This window comes from Sapajus apella, unplaced genomic scaffold (genome assembly GCF_009761245.1).
Source record: "Sapajus apella isolate SASKATOON/1434 unplaced genomic scaffold, GSC_monkey_1.0 scaffold43, whole genome shotgun sequence".
In the NCBI taxonomy this organism is placed as follows: domain Eukaryota; kingdom Metazoa; phylum Chordata; class Mammalia; order Primates; family Cebidae; genus Sapajus; species Sapajus apella.
In genome coordinates, this window is record NW_022436983.1 from 614,779 (window position 1) to 629,736 (window position 14,958).

Below are 14,958 nucleotides of genomic sequence, written 5' to 3' on the forward strand. Positions count from 1 at the left end.
GGGTAACATGAGTGAAACTCCGTCTCAAAAAAAAAAAAAAAAAAAACAAAAATTAGCCAAGTGCGGTGGTGGGCACCTGTAGTCACAGCTACTCAGGAAGCTGAGGAGAGGAGAATTGCTTGAACTGGGGAGGCAGAGGTTGCAGTGAGCCAGGATGCCATCAATTGATGGTACCATCACTGCACTCCAGCCTGGGTAACAGAGTGAGAATGCATCTAAAAACAAAAACAAAGGCAGAGCCTCACTCTGTCTTTTCCCTTGGGGGAAAGAATTCTAACTACGTAACATACTAAAATTCACAGCCATTCAGCTACTATCTACTTACCTGTCAACTAGACCTCAGCCACCATTCTAGGCATTCATGGTACCACATAGTACAACACAACTCCTGATCTCAGGAAGCTTCCTGGTAGTGCATCTAGGAACATGGTAAGCAACGAAAACACAAAAAAACACCTTGTAGGTTTCACACATCTACCTACAAATGAAGCATGCCAAGTTATCTGCCTGCTGGCTGGTGTTCACGCCAAGGTCCCCCTCCATCAGCATGGTTGTTCCAGAGCTGGCTACAATCCCCAGAAAGCCTCAGAGCTTCCTTGAGGAACACCCTGTCCCCGATAGACCTACCAGTGAAATTTGATGTTTAAATTTCTCTACATATTACACTCCTGAAAGGTAGCCACCAGCCACAGGATTTTAATTGCATCAATTTAAATCCAACTGAATTTAAATTGATGCAATTAAAAATTACATTCCAGCTGGGCACAGCAGCTCACGCCTGTAATACCAGCATATTGGGAGGCCGAGGCAGGCAGATCACGTGAGGTCAGGAGTTCGAGACCAGCCTGGCCAACATGGTAAAACCCCGTCTCTACTAAAAACACCCTGGGCATGGTGGCACACATCTGTATCGAACCCAGGAATCGGAATTTGCAGGGTGCTGAGATCGTACCACTGCACTCCAGCCTGGGCAACAGAGCAAGACTCTGTCTAAAAAAAAAAAAAAGTCAGTTCCTGGTGTCATGTCAAGCCCTCAGCAGCTACCTGTGCTAGCAGCTACCATCTTGGACAACACAGACCTGGAACACTTCCATCACTGAGAAAAGTTCTAGCAGACAGCACAGCTCTACAAATCACACTCTCTGACCATCGGTCACATGCCACATCCATCAGCTTTACTTCAGTGAACACTCAGGGGCTTCTGCTCTTCTACTGGGAGCCCAGGCTGATGCCATCATGAGGCCTCAGGACGGAACATAAAGCCAAGCTTGGGTAGGCAGCGAGAAACACTGCAGCGACGGGACCCCCGGGAGAGAACAGCCCCTCCAGCTGCCCTCTGCTGCCTCAGCCTGTCAAGGTCCAGGGCCGACCTTAGCCCACTGCTCTCAGCTCTGGGAACCTGGTTTTCTCCATGCCTACAATGACAGAGCTGGGCTTAGAGATCAACAGAGTGAGATCTTGTCTCTACAAAAAAAAATCTTCCGGAACTGAGATTCTAGAACTCGGAGTCCAACAAGGAAAAAGGTAATTCATGCACTTTAGGAGGCCGAGGCGGGTGGATCACAAGGTCAAGAGATCGAGACCATCCTGGTCAACATGGTGAAACCCCATCTCTAGTAACAATACAAAAATTAGCTGGGCATGAGTCGAGATGCGCCATTGCACTCCAGCCTGGGTAACAAGAACGAAACTCCATCTCAAAAAAGAAAAAAGGTAATTCACTATCTAAATGTTACATTTACTTAATGGAACTCAAACCAAAGGAAAAATGCTCTTCTGAGACTTTAAAGGCTATCCGAGAACTGGCATCAAATCTTTGGGCTGGATCAAAAGGAGAAACAAGGTCCCACAGTAGCAGGGCTGTCTAAGGTGGGGCTCGCAAAGGCAAGCCCCCTCCCTTTGTGAGTCCACATTTTTATGTGCCCAGAACTGGGCTAAAGGTGTAGTATAATCCCCAAAATAATCCTAACACAGGCACTACTATCTCCATTTTACAAATAAGAAAATGAGGCCGCCAGGGGGCAGTAGCTCCCTGTAATCCTAACACTTCAGGAGGCCAACATGAGAAGATCACTTGAGCTCAGGAGTTCAAGACACCCGCCTGAGCAACACAGAGAGATCTTGCCTCTACAAAAAAAAATTCTAAATTAGCCAGTAGTGGTGGTGAGCCTAGAGTCCCAGCTACTCAGGTGTGAGGCAAGAGAATTGCTTTAGCCTGGGAGATAGAGGCTACAGTGAGCCATGATCGCACCACTGCACTGCAGCCTGGGAGACAGAGCAAGACCTTGTCTCAAAAATAGGAAAAAAAAAAAACACAGGTTGGCCGGGCGCGGTGGCTCAAGCCTGTAATCCCAGCACTTTGGGAGGCTGAGGCGGGTGGATCACGAGGTCAAGAGATCGAGACCATCCTGGTCAACATGGTGAAACCCCGTCTCTACTAAAACTACAAAAAATTAGCTGGGCATGGTGGCACGTGCCTGTAGTCCCAGCTACTCAGGAGGCTGAGGCAGGAGAATTGCTTGAACCCAGGAGGCGGAGGTTGCGGTGAGCTGAGATCGCGCCATTGCACTCCAGCCTGGGTAACAAGAGCGAAACTCCGTCTCAAAAAAAAAAAAAAAAAAAAAAAACACAGGTTGAACAAGGTTAAGGAACGTGCCTAAAGCCATCTACCACCTGGCAATAGGTAGAGCTGGGACTCAAACCCAAGCCATGAGCTTCCTTGGACTTACAATGTGCCAGCCATCCCACCAGCCACTCGCTACACTTGATTTAGGCTCATTTAGCCTCAGAACAACCCATGATAAAAGGGGGGAAGAGAAACGTTAAGCAGTGTGCTTCAGGTCACACAGCTAGCAAGGGGCAAAGGCCAAATCCACTCCCAGGCCTAGGACTGCAGAGCTGCCCATAACCACCGCTGTCACCAGCCTTAAAAGCCCCTATCCCTTCAACAGCGTCTGAACTGAGAACATGTGACCATTCTAACTGTCTAAGATGGTGGGGATTTAGGCGTCCTCACCCCTGCTAGACTGTGACCCGTTAAGGCAGGGGCTGAATTTTCCAGGCATCAGTTGCCCTCCTGGTGCTAGTGCTATGCTTCTTGGTGGTGTCCAGCGAAGCCCTGTTAAATTCATGGGCTTGGCTGTAATGAGCCAGGAGGCTCCTCTTTCAGCCTGGGGTGTTGGCTCGGATGTCTTTAAAGGGCTCCCCATCCTAGTACAGTCACTCTCCAGTATCCTGTAGTTTCTCCGGCTCAAGCCCATGTGACCACAGCCTTCTCTTCACAGGCCTACCCCTACCACCACTCCCACCCACTCCTTTGGCAGTCATGCCCTGCACCTGAGGCTCACCTGCTCACTCATGAGGGGGGCAGCCAGGCATCCTGCTCACCAGTCATCTGGCCAAGGCAGCCACTTAGAAACAATATGCAATTGGCCAGGCCCAGTGGCTCATGCCTGTAATCTCAACACTTTGTGAAGCTGAGCTCAGGAGTTCGAGACCAGCCTGGCCAACATGGTGAAATACCATCTCTACTACAAATACAAAAATTAGCTGAGTGTGGTGGTGCACACCTGTAGTCCCAGCTACTCGGGAGGCTGAGGCAGAAGTGCTTGAACTAAGGAAGCAGAGGTTGTACTGAGCTGAGAGTGTTCCACTGCACTCCAGCCTGGGTGACAGAGCAAGATTCTGTCTCAAAAAAAAAAAAAACTCTAGTAACTGTTAGAACCTGGGTGAAAAAACACAACATGTATAAACTGGCTATTCATCATCCTGAAGAAGTAAATAAAAGCCCAGCCTTCCACAGGTAGATTTAAACCAAGACTTTCTTTATTCAGGAGAGGTGTGGGAACAACACTGGATCTGGAGTCAGAAGACCTGGGCGGGGCTGTCCCTGGAGCTCCTGGAGCAGGATGGCTTTACACAGTTACTCAACTCTTGAAACTGCCATTTCCTCCTCCATACAGGTAGAGGTGGCCTTCCTGATCATCAACCTCAGAAGGAAGCTGGGCAAACCAAGTGAGATGAGACAGGTATAAGCTCTTTGCAGACCAGGGGGGAGCCCAAGGTCCCCAGCCAATACTCAGCAGAGCTGATTCAGAGACCTGATGCAGGCCATCTGTCTCCCGTTACTTACATTATATTTGCCCTGCTTTCCCCACCTCCAGAGTCGATGGGGCCAGGACAGCCACACAGCCAAAGTCAAAGGGGCAGGGCTCTCCTCAAAGACGTTGTCTCTCTGGAAAAGTCAAAACTGACCTTGAGGTCAGGAAAGGCCCTCGACCAGGCCAGAAGATGAGACTCAGGGTCAAGGAGTTCCATTGACCCAGGGCTTGCTATATGTCCAGCCTTCCGGGAGATGTCAATGTCTACGGGAAAGTAACTTGCTTCTCTTGGACTTAGCTTGAGCCCAAGGTCAACCTGTGATGCCCAACTCCTAAACGTGAGGCACCCACCACCAAAACAGCAGCTCTCACTCCTGGTAGTCCATCAAGCACGGTAGGACCGGTCGAAGGCCATAGTGCCCGTGTGCAGTGGCTGAAAACCTAGACTCCTTGTCCTCACTTAGCTCATGCACAAATGCCAGCCTGTATCTGCTTCCGATTCTGCCGAAGGGAACTGCAGAGTAACCTTGAGGTTGCCCTCCCCACCTCCTATGGGAAATGAGCTTGTTCATGATCTCCAGCCTCCAGCTTCCGCTGGGGGCTTGGATCTATCTATTCAGTACCTGGTGGAGGAAGCCGGGGGGTGCACTAGAAGGACAACCCTTTGCCCCTATTGTGTAAGATGCTTTCAGGCCCAACAGACCACTGATTCCCTTTTCTCGATAGTAAGCTGTTAGTGGCACACAGTATTATCTGTTCTTCGTTTCAACACCTGCCCTCCCCCTAAACTGAAGCAGTGCCCTGAAGACCGTAGCTCTGCAGCCTCCTCCCACGGAGGCACCCACCGAGGGGTTCGCCCGGCCCTGGGCACCTCCCCTTCACCTCTGGGGGCTTTGGTTAGCGCAGCACAACCGCCGAGGTAACGATCCTGAATGCTCGAGGAGGCTAAGCAGGACCACGGGGCTGAGACTCCGAGATGCTCGGGCGAGGCCTGGGGCGGGGCAGCCCGCGGGCGCCGGTCGCCGGGCTCTGGAGCTGTGCACGGACATCCGCCCGCCCCGTCCCTGCCCAGCTTTCTCGCCCAAACGGCCGGTGGCGCAGCCGCCGCCCTCGAAAGGCTGCCGGGAGGAGCCGGCGGGAGGCGGGAGGGGACCGCCCGGCTCGTGCTGCATCGCGAGGCGCATCCCGGCCGCTGGCGGGCGGGGTTCGGGGCGGCGGCGCGGGAGGCCGTGCAGGGAATTGGGGACGGCCTCGGCGGGTGGGGACCGCAGGGCCGAGCGGGGTAGGCCGGGTGGCCTGCGTCGGCGCCGCGCGGGTCCTCTCTTACCGGCAGATCTGGATGGCGGACGGCGTCTCGACGTCTGGGCCCGACATGCTGGCGGCTGCGGCGGCGGGTGGCTGCTGGAGGGCGCAGGTGTCTGGCAGGCCCGGCGCGGAATGAATGAGCCGGGGCGGCGCCATGGAGGGGGAGGGCGGAGGCGGAGCCATGGCGCCGGCGAGGCGGGGCCTGCGCGCCGGGGGCGAATCTAACGCGGTCTCCCCGCGCAGGCCCCGCCCCCGCGCAGGCCCCGCCCCACTCCCCGTCCCCTGGGCCGCCAAGGCCGCCGCAGGCTCGCGCGGGCGTCGGGTTCTGACGGCGTGAGGGCCGCGGCGGGCGCCGCTTCCAGAAGGTTCTGCGGCGGTTGGGCCGCGCCGGCGCGGGAAAGGCCCGCGAGCCGCCGCGGCCGCGTCCGACCCGGTGACAGTCGCGAGGGAAGCGGCCCGAGTGGCGTAGGCGGGGCGGACGGGGGCCTTCCTCTCCGCGCGGCGGTAAATATTTGTGCGGGGCGTTCCCGGCCGCCCGCGCCGCCGATTCGCTGCCGCGCCCGGTGCCTGGGCGGCCGGATGAGGTCACGGCGGAAGGCCCGGCCGGGGCGCCTGGCTGTCTGGCCGGAGTCCCACCCCGCCCGGGCCCCGGTCGCCCGCATCCGCGGCTCTCTGCGATCCACCCTAAGAGAGAATGGAAGGCCCGTTTCCTGGAAAGGAGCATTGGTGGCGGCTGCTGGGAAGCACACGGGCGCGCACACGGGTAACGGAACGGGGTTTTGCTGCAGCGGTACAAAGCGTCACGAGGTGGGGAGGAGGAAAGGCCCGCGCCTGTTTACACCGCCGGATGCGGCTCTTCCAGGGAGCGCTGAGCGCCAGTCTGGGGGTGCACGTGTTGCAGCAAGGAGCCCTGAAACATGCCGCGTTTTACAGCACACGATGTGCCCCGGAATGGAGTCCAGGCTACCCGGGGTCACCAAAAAAAAAAAAAAAAAAAAAAAAAAAATCCACCCGAAAAACATCCAAGAGGGGAGAAGCGGTCGCACCCACGTTCTGGAATGTCAGCTTTTTGCTTCCTAGCCAGTTTGACCTTTTCCGAATTTCTACAGTACACATAGATTTGTACTCACATCTTTAAATGAAAACCCACGCAACTCCAGCTCCCTAGTGCAATTTGAACAAGCCATTTGCACTCAGCTAGGTAGCTCTAAAGGAACTGTGCCTCATCCTGGTCACCCTCGAGCTACCGGACCGTGAAGGCAGCCCACAGCATGGTCTATAACTCCCAGGAGCAGGGGCAGCCCAGGTCAGAACTCTGTGATTTCAGGACTTTTACACCACGAATTTCGTTTTCCTGTTTTGTTTTTTTGAGACGGAGTCTCGCTCTGTTGCCCAGGCTGGAATGCAGTGGTGTGATCGCAGCTCACTGCAACCTCTGCCTTCCAGGTTCAAGCGATTCCTCTGCCTCATTCCCCCCGCCGAGTAGCTGGGACCACAAGCATTCACCACCATGCTTGGCTAATTTTTGTATTTTTAATAGAGATGGGTTTTCACCATGTTGGCCAGGCTAGTCTCAAACTCCTGATCTCAGGTGATCCTCACGTCCCAGCCTCCCAAAGTGCTGGGATTACAGGTGTGAGCCACTGCGCTAGCCACAGAATTTTGTTTTCTCGTGAGAATCAAGTTGATGCAAGCAAGTTGATCAACAGCCTGCAAGCCTATTTAAACACCACCTCTTCCCAATTGAATCCTAAAATGGTTGGAAGCAGTAACTAGATTTGGAGCCACAGGCAAGATAGTTTCCCTTTTTAAAAAAAAAAAAAAGCCGGACGCGGTGGCTCAAGCCTGTAATCCCAGCACTTTGGGAGGCCGAGGCGGGTGGATCATGAGGTCAAGTGATCAAGACCATCCTGGTCAACATGGTGAAACCCCGTCTCTACTAAAAATAAAAAACATTAGCTGGGCATGGTGGTGCGTGCCTGTAATCCCAGCTACTCAGGAGGCTGAGGCAGGAGAATTGCCTGAACCCAGGAGGTGGAGGTTGCGGTGAGCCGAGATTGCGCCATTGCACTCCAGCCTGGGTAACAAGAGTGAAACTCCGTCTCAAAAAAAAAAAAAGCTTTTGAGACAGGGTCTTGGCTCTGTCGCTCAGGCTGGAATACGGTGGTGCAATCTCCAGAGTTGAAGCAGCCCTCCCACCTCAGCTTCCTGAGTAGCTGGAACCACAGGCACGTGCCACCATGCTCAGCTAATTTTTGTACTTCTTGGCATAGAAGGAGCCTCACCACATTGCCCAGGCTCATCTTGAATTCCTGGGCTCAAGTAATTCACCTGCCTCGGCCTCTCAAAGTGCTACGATTATGGGTGTGCGTCACTGTTCCTGGCCTGGCAGTTTCCTTACCTGTGATATGGGGGTGATAAATCTCTTCCTGTCCATTGTGAGGACTACCTGGAAGGCTGAGTTAGGGCCTTTCTTCCTCTCTCCTCGTCAGACCTTCAGTTTCTCTGTTCCACTCTTCCCCAACTGTGAGTGCAGCAAGAATTTACTGAGACCCCACTCTCCCTGTATAGATGTGCTTGCATTACAAACATTCCATTGTTCAAAATCTTTAAAATCTGTCTGGCATGGGGTCCTGCACCCATAGTTCTGGGAGGCTGAGGCAGCAGGATCCCCTGAACCTAGGAGTTTGAGGCTACAGCGCCCTCTGATGGCACCTGTAAACAGCCACAGCACTCCAGCCTGAGCAACATAGTGAGATTCTGTCTCTTAAAAGAAAAAAGAATTCAAATTCTGACTGGGAGACAGGGACAAAAAAAGCTGGATTCCAGCCACACATTGAACCAGAGGGACACCTAGATTGGAGGATGGGTGAGTGGTTTAGGATGGAATAGCCTGTGCCCTCCAGAGTGAGGCCAAAAAGTGATCTGGAATGGCTCCTGTGCTTCTGGGGAAGGGTGTGGCTCCCCTCGACCTGAGACGCATCTGAAGTGCTGCTCACATCATGGCCCAGCAGGTGCTAGAGGGACCCAGAAAGGATAACAGCTCAGCCCAGAGTTTATTGTGTACTGATTCTGTACTGCAAAGAGAAACTAGTGCTCCAGATTATTTACGATGTCCCCCTGCTTTTAAGGATGGCAGTGAGGGATCCCATTCCTTAGCAAAAACCTTGTGAATTATTTTGGCCATAGTGCTAATGGATTTACACTGATTTTTCACTTTCCACAGCCTCTCACCTTCTCATGTTAGGCTCTTTTCTACTTGGCTTTCAAGATACTGGGCCATTTCTATCCCTGCTTTCAGCAAAACATCTCAAAAGAGCTGCTTACACACACACTCTCCCCTCACCTCTCCTCCCATTCTCCTTTGAACTCATTCCAGTTTGGTTTTTTATTCTACTGGTCAATCTATCAAGGTCACTAATTCCCTCCAAGTTGCTAAATCCGATAATCTGTTGTCAGAAGTCATTTTCCTTGACCTCTCAACAATGTTGAGCAGATGTAACCCCTCTCTCGGAAGCACTCCTCCCTGGCGTCCATTTTCCTCCCTTGCTGGCCACTGCTCAGCCTGCTCTGCTGGCACTGCCTCCCCACCTCCTCTCGGAAGCTTAGACGAGCCCCTAGCAGTGCTTGAACTCTTGAGGTCTCATTCCGTCTAATCACTTTACCTTTTTTTTTTTTTTTTTTTAAATTCAGACAGGGTTTAATTCTGTCCAGGCTGGAATGCAATGGTGCAATCACAGCTCATTGCAGCCTCAGCCTCCGAGGCTGAGGTGATCCTCCCATGTCAGCCTCCTGAGTAGCTGGGAACACAGGCACATACTACCATGCCTGGCTATTTAGAGACCGCAGGCTGGTCTCGAACTTCTGGGCTCCCAAACCAAAGTGCTGGGATTACAGGCATGAGCCACCACACCTGGTGTCTCGTCATACTATTTTTATTTTTTTTAGACAGAGTCTCCAGCTGTCTCCCAGGCTGGAGTACAGAGGCACGATCTTGGCTTACTACAACCTCCGCCACCCAGGTTCAAGAGATTCTCATGCCCCAGCCTCCTGAATAGCTGGGATTATAGGCACCCGTCACCACGCCCAGCTAATTTTTGTATTTTTAGCACAGACAGGATTTCACCATGTTGGTCAGGCTGGTCTCGAACTTGCAACCTCAGGTGATCTGCCCACCTCAGCCCCCCAAAGTGCTGGGATTAAAGATGTGAACCACCACACCCTGCCTGTCTCATCACTTTTTAAGTCCCGTGTGTATAATGTATATCTCTGGCCAGCCCAGAGCTCTCCCCTGAATTCTAGATCCATGTGTCCCCTTGTCTGCACCCAATCCCTGCTGTGTGGCAGGCACCTGACACTTGCCTTGTCCTGATACCTCTCAGAACTGGCCATCCCAGGAAATTACAGTCCCTTCCCTCCAGTTGCTTAAGCTAAGACTTCAGGAGTCATCCTTGACCCTTCTCTCCCTCACACCACTCATCCAAACCGTCAGCACATCCTGTAAGCTCTACCTTCAAAATGAATCTGGGATCTGACCACTCTTCACTGTGGCATTCAGGGATCTGCCCACAGCCAAGTCCACGCTTCTGACCTAGTTGGCCCTCTCCCCTGGTGCTCATAGCTGCCGCCACCCTGAGCTCCTGGGCAGTCCTCGAATGTGCAACTCACCTCAGGGGCTTCGCGCTTGCTCCTTCCTCTGCCTGGACCACCCTTTACTCAGGCAAACATCACCTTCTAAATAAGGCCTTCCCTGGCTGTTCTCTGTTAGACACGTGGCAGTCTCCCCACTCTCCCCAGTACTCCGTGTTTTCTCCCTGGTTTATTTTTCTCCTTAGCATCTAACACTATTTAATACACATTGCACCTGTCTGTTTATCTTCTCTCCCGCAGCTAGAAGGTATAGGGCAGGAATTTTTTACTGTTTTATTCACTGCTGTATCCAAGCTCCAAGAAAAGTGCCTAGCACATAATAGGTACTCAATAAATATTTTATGAATGACTTGATAGATATAATTATTGTACCAACAGCAGATACTTAATTATTTACTTATACTCTTTAGAAATATTCACCAACTGGGCCAGGCATGGGGACTCACGCCTTTAATCCCAGCACTTTGGGAGGCCGAGGTGGGTGGATCACAAGGTCAAGAGATCGAGACCATCCTGGCTAACACAGTGAAACCCATCTCTACTAAAAACAAAAAAATATTAGCCGGGTGTGGTGGCATGCACTTGTAGTCCCAGCTACTCAGAAGGCAGAGGCAGGAGAATCACTTAAACCTTGGAGGCGGAGGTTGCAGTGAGCCGAGATCTCACCGCTGTACTCCAGCCCGGGCAACAATGAGCGAGAGACTCCGCCTCAAAAGAATATATATTCACAAACTGTCATTTTGTCTTTTTTTTTTTTTTTTTTTTTTGAGATAGAGTTTTGCTCCTGTTGCCCAGGCTGGAGTGCAGTGACACAGTCTCAGCTTACAGCAACCTAACCTCTGCCTTCTGGGTTCAAGCGAATCTCCTGCCTCAGGTTCCTGAGTAGCTGGGATTACAGGCGCCTGCCATCACGCCCAGCTAATTTTTGTATTTTTAGTAGAGTTGGGGTTTCACCATGTTGGCCAGGCTGGTCTTGAACTCCTGACCTCATGAGCTGCCCGCCTTAGCCTCCCAAAGTGCTGGAATTACAGGCGTGAGCCATCACACCCGGCCCATTTTGTCATTTAAAAAAATCTTTAGGCCGGGCGCGGTGGCTCACGCCTGTAATCCCAGCACTTTGGGAGGCCGAGGCGGGTGGATCACGAGGTCAAGAGATTGAGACCATCCTGGTCAACATGGTGAAACCCCGTCTCTACTAAAAAAAATACAAAAAATTAGCTGGGCATGGTGGCACGTGCCTGTAATCCCAGCTACTCAGGAGGCTGAGGCAGGAGAATTGCCTAAACCCAGGAGGCGGAGGTTGCGGTGAGCCGAGATCGCGCCATTGCACTCCAGCCTGGGTAACGAGAGCAAAACTCCGTCTCAAAAAAAAAAACAAAAAACTTAAAACGAAAAAAAGAGAGAGAGAGAGACTCAGGCTGGGTGCGGTGGCTCACGCCCCTAATCCCAGCACTTTGGGAGGCAGAGGCGGGCAGATCACGAGGTCAGGAGTTCAGGACAAGCCTGGCCAACATAGTGAAACCCCATCTCTACTAAAAATACAAAAATTAGCTGGGCATGGCGGCACATGCCTATCGTCCCAGCTACTTGGGAGGCTGACAGGAGAATCTCTTGAACCTGGGAGGCAAAGGTTGCAATGAGCTGAGTTGGAGCCATTGCACTCCAGCCTGGGCGACAGAGCGAGACTCCATCTCAAAAAAAAAGACTCACCGCAGTCTCTACCTCCCTGGCTTAAGCGGTCCTCCCACTTCAGCCTCTCAAGTAGCTGAAACCACAGGTACACGCCACTAGCTGTTTTTCTGTTTTTTTTGTAGAAATGGGGGTCTCACCACATTGCCCAGGCTGGTGTTGAATTCCTAGGCTCAAGCAATCTTCTCACCTTGGCCTCCCAAAATACTGGGACTTCAGGTGTGAGCCACTGCGCCTGGCCATGAATCATAATATTAAGGAAAGGAAAGAAGATATAAAAGAATACCTGGCCAGGCGCAGTGGCTCACGCCTGTAATCCCAACACTTTGGGAGACTGAGGCGGGAGGATCACCTGAGGTCAGGAGTTTGAGACCAGCCTGGCCAACGTAGTGAAACCCCATCTCTACTAGAAATACAAAAAAAAATAGCCAAGTGTGATGGTGTGCACCTGTAATCCCAGCTACTCAGGAGGCTGAGGCATGAGAATTGCGTGAACCCAGGAGGCAGAGGTTGCAGTGAGCCGAGATCATGCCATTGCACTCCAGCGTGGCCACGGTGTGAGACTCCATCTAAAAAAAAAAAAAAAAAAAAGGAATACCTGTAGTATCAAGCCATGCATGCAATGGTCTAGAACTCTGTTAGGCAAACATAAGAAGGTGGTAAAGCTATAAGAAAATAAGGAAATGATAATCACAAAAGTCAGGGCAGCGGGTACCTCTCAGCGGGAGTCAGAGGATTTTGCTGGGGGATCACCTGGAAGTGGGGAGTGGTAATGTTTTCTTGACATGCTTATAATGATTTTTTTACACTGTACATATGTTTTATGCATTTTTATGTTTACGTCCCAATTTTTTTTTTTTTTTGAGACAGAGTGTCACTCTGTCACCAGGCTGGAGTGCAGTGGCATGATCTCAGCTCACTGCAATTTCCCTCCGCTGGGTTCAAGCGATTCTCCTGCCTCAGCCTCCCATGTACTGGAGTACAGGCTCCTGCCACTGCGCCCGGCTACTTTTTGTATTTTTAGTAGAGACGGGTTTCACCATCTTGGCCAGGCTGATCTTGATTTCCTGACCTCATGATCCACCCACCTTGGCGTCTCAAAGTGCTGGGATTACAAGCGTGAGCCACCACGCCCAGCCTTACGTCCCAATTTTTAAAAATTAATGGGGTATCCAGGATGTGAGGTTATGGGCCATTTTCTTTCTTTAATTTTTTTTTTTTTTTTTTTGAGACGGAGTCTCACTTTGTTGCCCAGGCTGGAGTGCAGTGGCCCAATCTCAGTTCACTGCAATCTCCGCCTGAGTTCAAGTGATTCTGCTGCCTCAGACTCCCAAGTAGCTGGGTCTACAGGCATGTGCCACCACGCCCAGCTAGTTTCTTGTATTTTTAGTAGAGACGAGGTTTCACTGTGTTAGGATGGCCCGGATCTCCTGACCTAGTGATCCACCTGCCTCGGCCTGCCAAAGTGTTGGGATTACAGGCATGAGCCACCACGCCCAGCCTCTTTCTTTACATTTTTAAGGAAGTAGTGAGCCTGCCTGGTGGCTAAGGGTGTGGACCATCCAGTCAAAATCCTGTGTCATAGCTTTACTTCCAACCCGGGCAGATCGCCTACCCACTCAATGGGCAGGTTGCTTCCTCAGTAATGTGATCATAGCACTGTGAGGACTGAACAGAAAAGGGAAGACATGCAGGTAAGCATTCTAAAATATTGACCATCAGTATACTTAACTCCATTAAACATAATAAAGGTCCATTTCTGAACTGAAGATTTGGTTCTTGTGTAAGCTTGAGTCTGTAACTCAGAGCTCTAAAACAGAAGAGGGCCAGGCTCAGCAGCTGACTCCTGGAATCCCAGCACTTTGGGAGGCCAGGGCAGGAGGATCACTTGAGGCCAGAGGTTCAAGACCAGCCTGGACAACATATGGAGACCCCCGTCTCCACAAAAAATTTAAAAATTATCCAGGTATGGTGGCACACGTGTGTAGTCCCAGCTACTCAGGAGGCTGAGGTGGGAGGATCAGTTGAACCCAGGAGGTGGAGGTTGCAATGAGCCAAGATCATGCTATTGCACTCAAGCCTGGGGAACAGAACGAGACTCCATCTCAAAAACAAACAAAAAATGGTGCCTGGAACAGGGCCTGGCATAGCCTGGCATAGAGGAAGGGCTGTGGACAACTTTGTGAACCAGTTTGAGAAGCCAAGCAGCCCTGGGGGCCTGGGGGCTGCAGGGATGTATGGGTTTGACCAGATGGGATTCAGATCACCTTGGCCCAAGGAGAACCCCTAACGGGTTCAAGCTGGTATTCACACAAGGGGAGGAAGCTGTAGGATTCTCCAGGGCCTGCCATCATGTCCTCCCAGGAATCATACAGGATACAGCCAAAGAGAAGGGATCCAACTGCTCCGTTCACACAGCCGCTCTGTTTCTTTCATGTTAATGTATTTAGCTCTTGTGTTTATCCTCTGCAGAGATGATGGACACTATATGATTATGCCTCTTGTCCATGGAATTGAATAGACAAGACCCTGAGTCTGTTGCCAGCAGGAAACGTGAATAAATGCGGAAGCATAGCCTTCCATTCCCAAAGGGCTGACACATCTCAAAGACAAACAGAAGAGGCTAGAGAGGCATGATGGCGCTCCCCTCTAATCCCAGCAATTTGGGAGGTTGAGGTGGGCAGGTCACTTAAGCTTAAGAGTTCCAGGTCAGTCTGGGCAACATGGCAAAACCCTATCTCTACAAAAAATATATATATATAGTCTACGGCCATACCACCCTGAATACGCCTGATCTCGTCAGATCTCGGAAGCAAAGCAGGGTCGGGCCTGGTTAGTACTTGGATGGGAGACCACCTGGGAATACCCGGTGCCGTAGGCTTAAAAAAAAAAAAATGCGTGGAGGCTGAGGCAGGAGGATCTCCTGAGCCTGGGGAGGTTGAAGCTGCAGTGAGCAGCCTCACTGCAGCCTGGGCATCAGAGTAAGATCATCTTAAAAAAAAAAAAAAAAAAAAGGCCAGGCGCGGTGGCTCACGCCTGTAATCCCAGCACTTTGGGAGGCCGAGGTGGGTGGATCACGAGGTCAAGAGATCGAGACCATCCTGGTCAGCACGGTGAAACCCCGTCTCTACTAAAAATACAAAAAATTAGCTGGGCATGGTGGTGCGTGCCTGTAATCCCAGCTACTCAGGAGACTGAGGCAGGAGAATTGCCT

General features: G+C 51.7%; 1 protein-coding gene and 1 non-coding gene across 3 annotated transcripts in view; one reads left to right on the plus strand and one right to left on the minus strand.

Annotated features, from left to right (window-relative positions):
* ACOT7 (acyl-CoA thioesterase 7) overlaps positions 1–5,914 on the minus strand; it is a 124,450-nt gene extending 118,536 nt beyond the window's left edge. The window contains exon 1 of one of the 2 annotated variants that reach the window (XM_032301096.1): positions 5,428–5,914. In XM_032301096.1, coding sequence (XP_032156987.1) covers positions 5,428–5,588 — 161 coding nt within the window. In that variant the 5' untranslated portion in view covers positions 5,589–5,914. Of the gene's footprint in view, positions 1–4,982; positions 5,301–5,427 lie in introns of those variants that run through there. The other variant, XM_032301094.1, reaches the window with a different exon arrangement.
* An 8,592-nt stretch (positions 5,915–14,506) lies between these two features.
* LOC116566664 lies at positions 14,507–14,625 on the plus strand. The gene has a single exon (XR_004275949.1). It is a non-coding gene; the product is annotated as a 5S ribosomal RNA (ribosomal RNA).
* Positions 14,626–14,958: the final 333 nt, after the last annotated feature.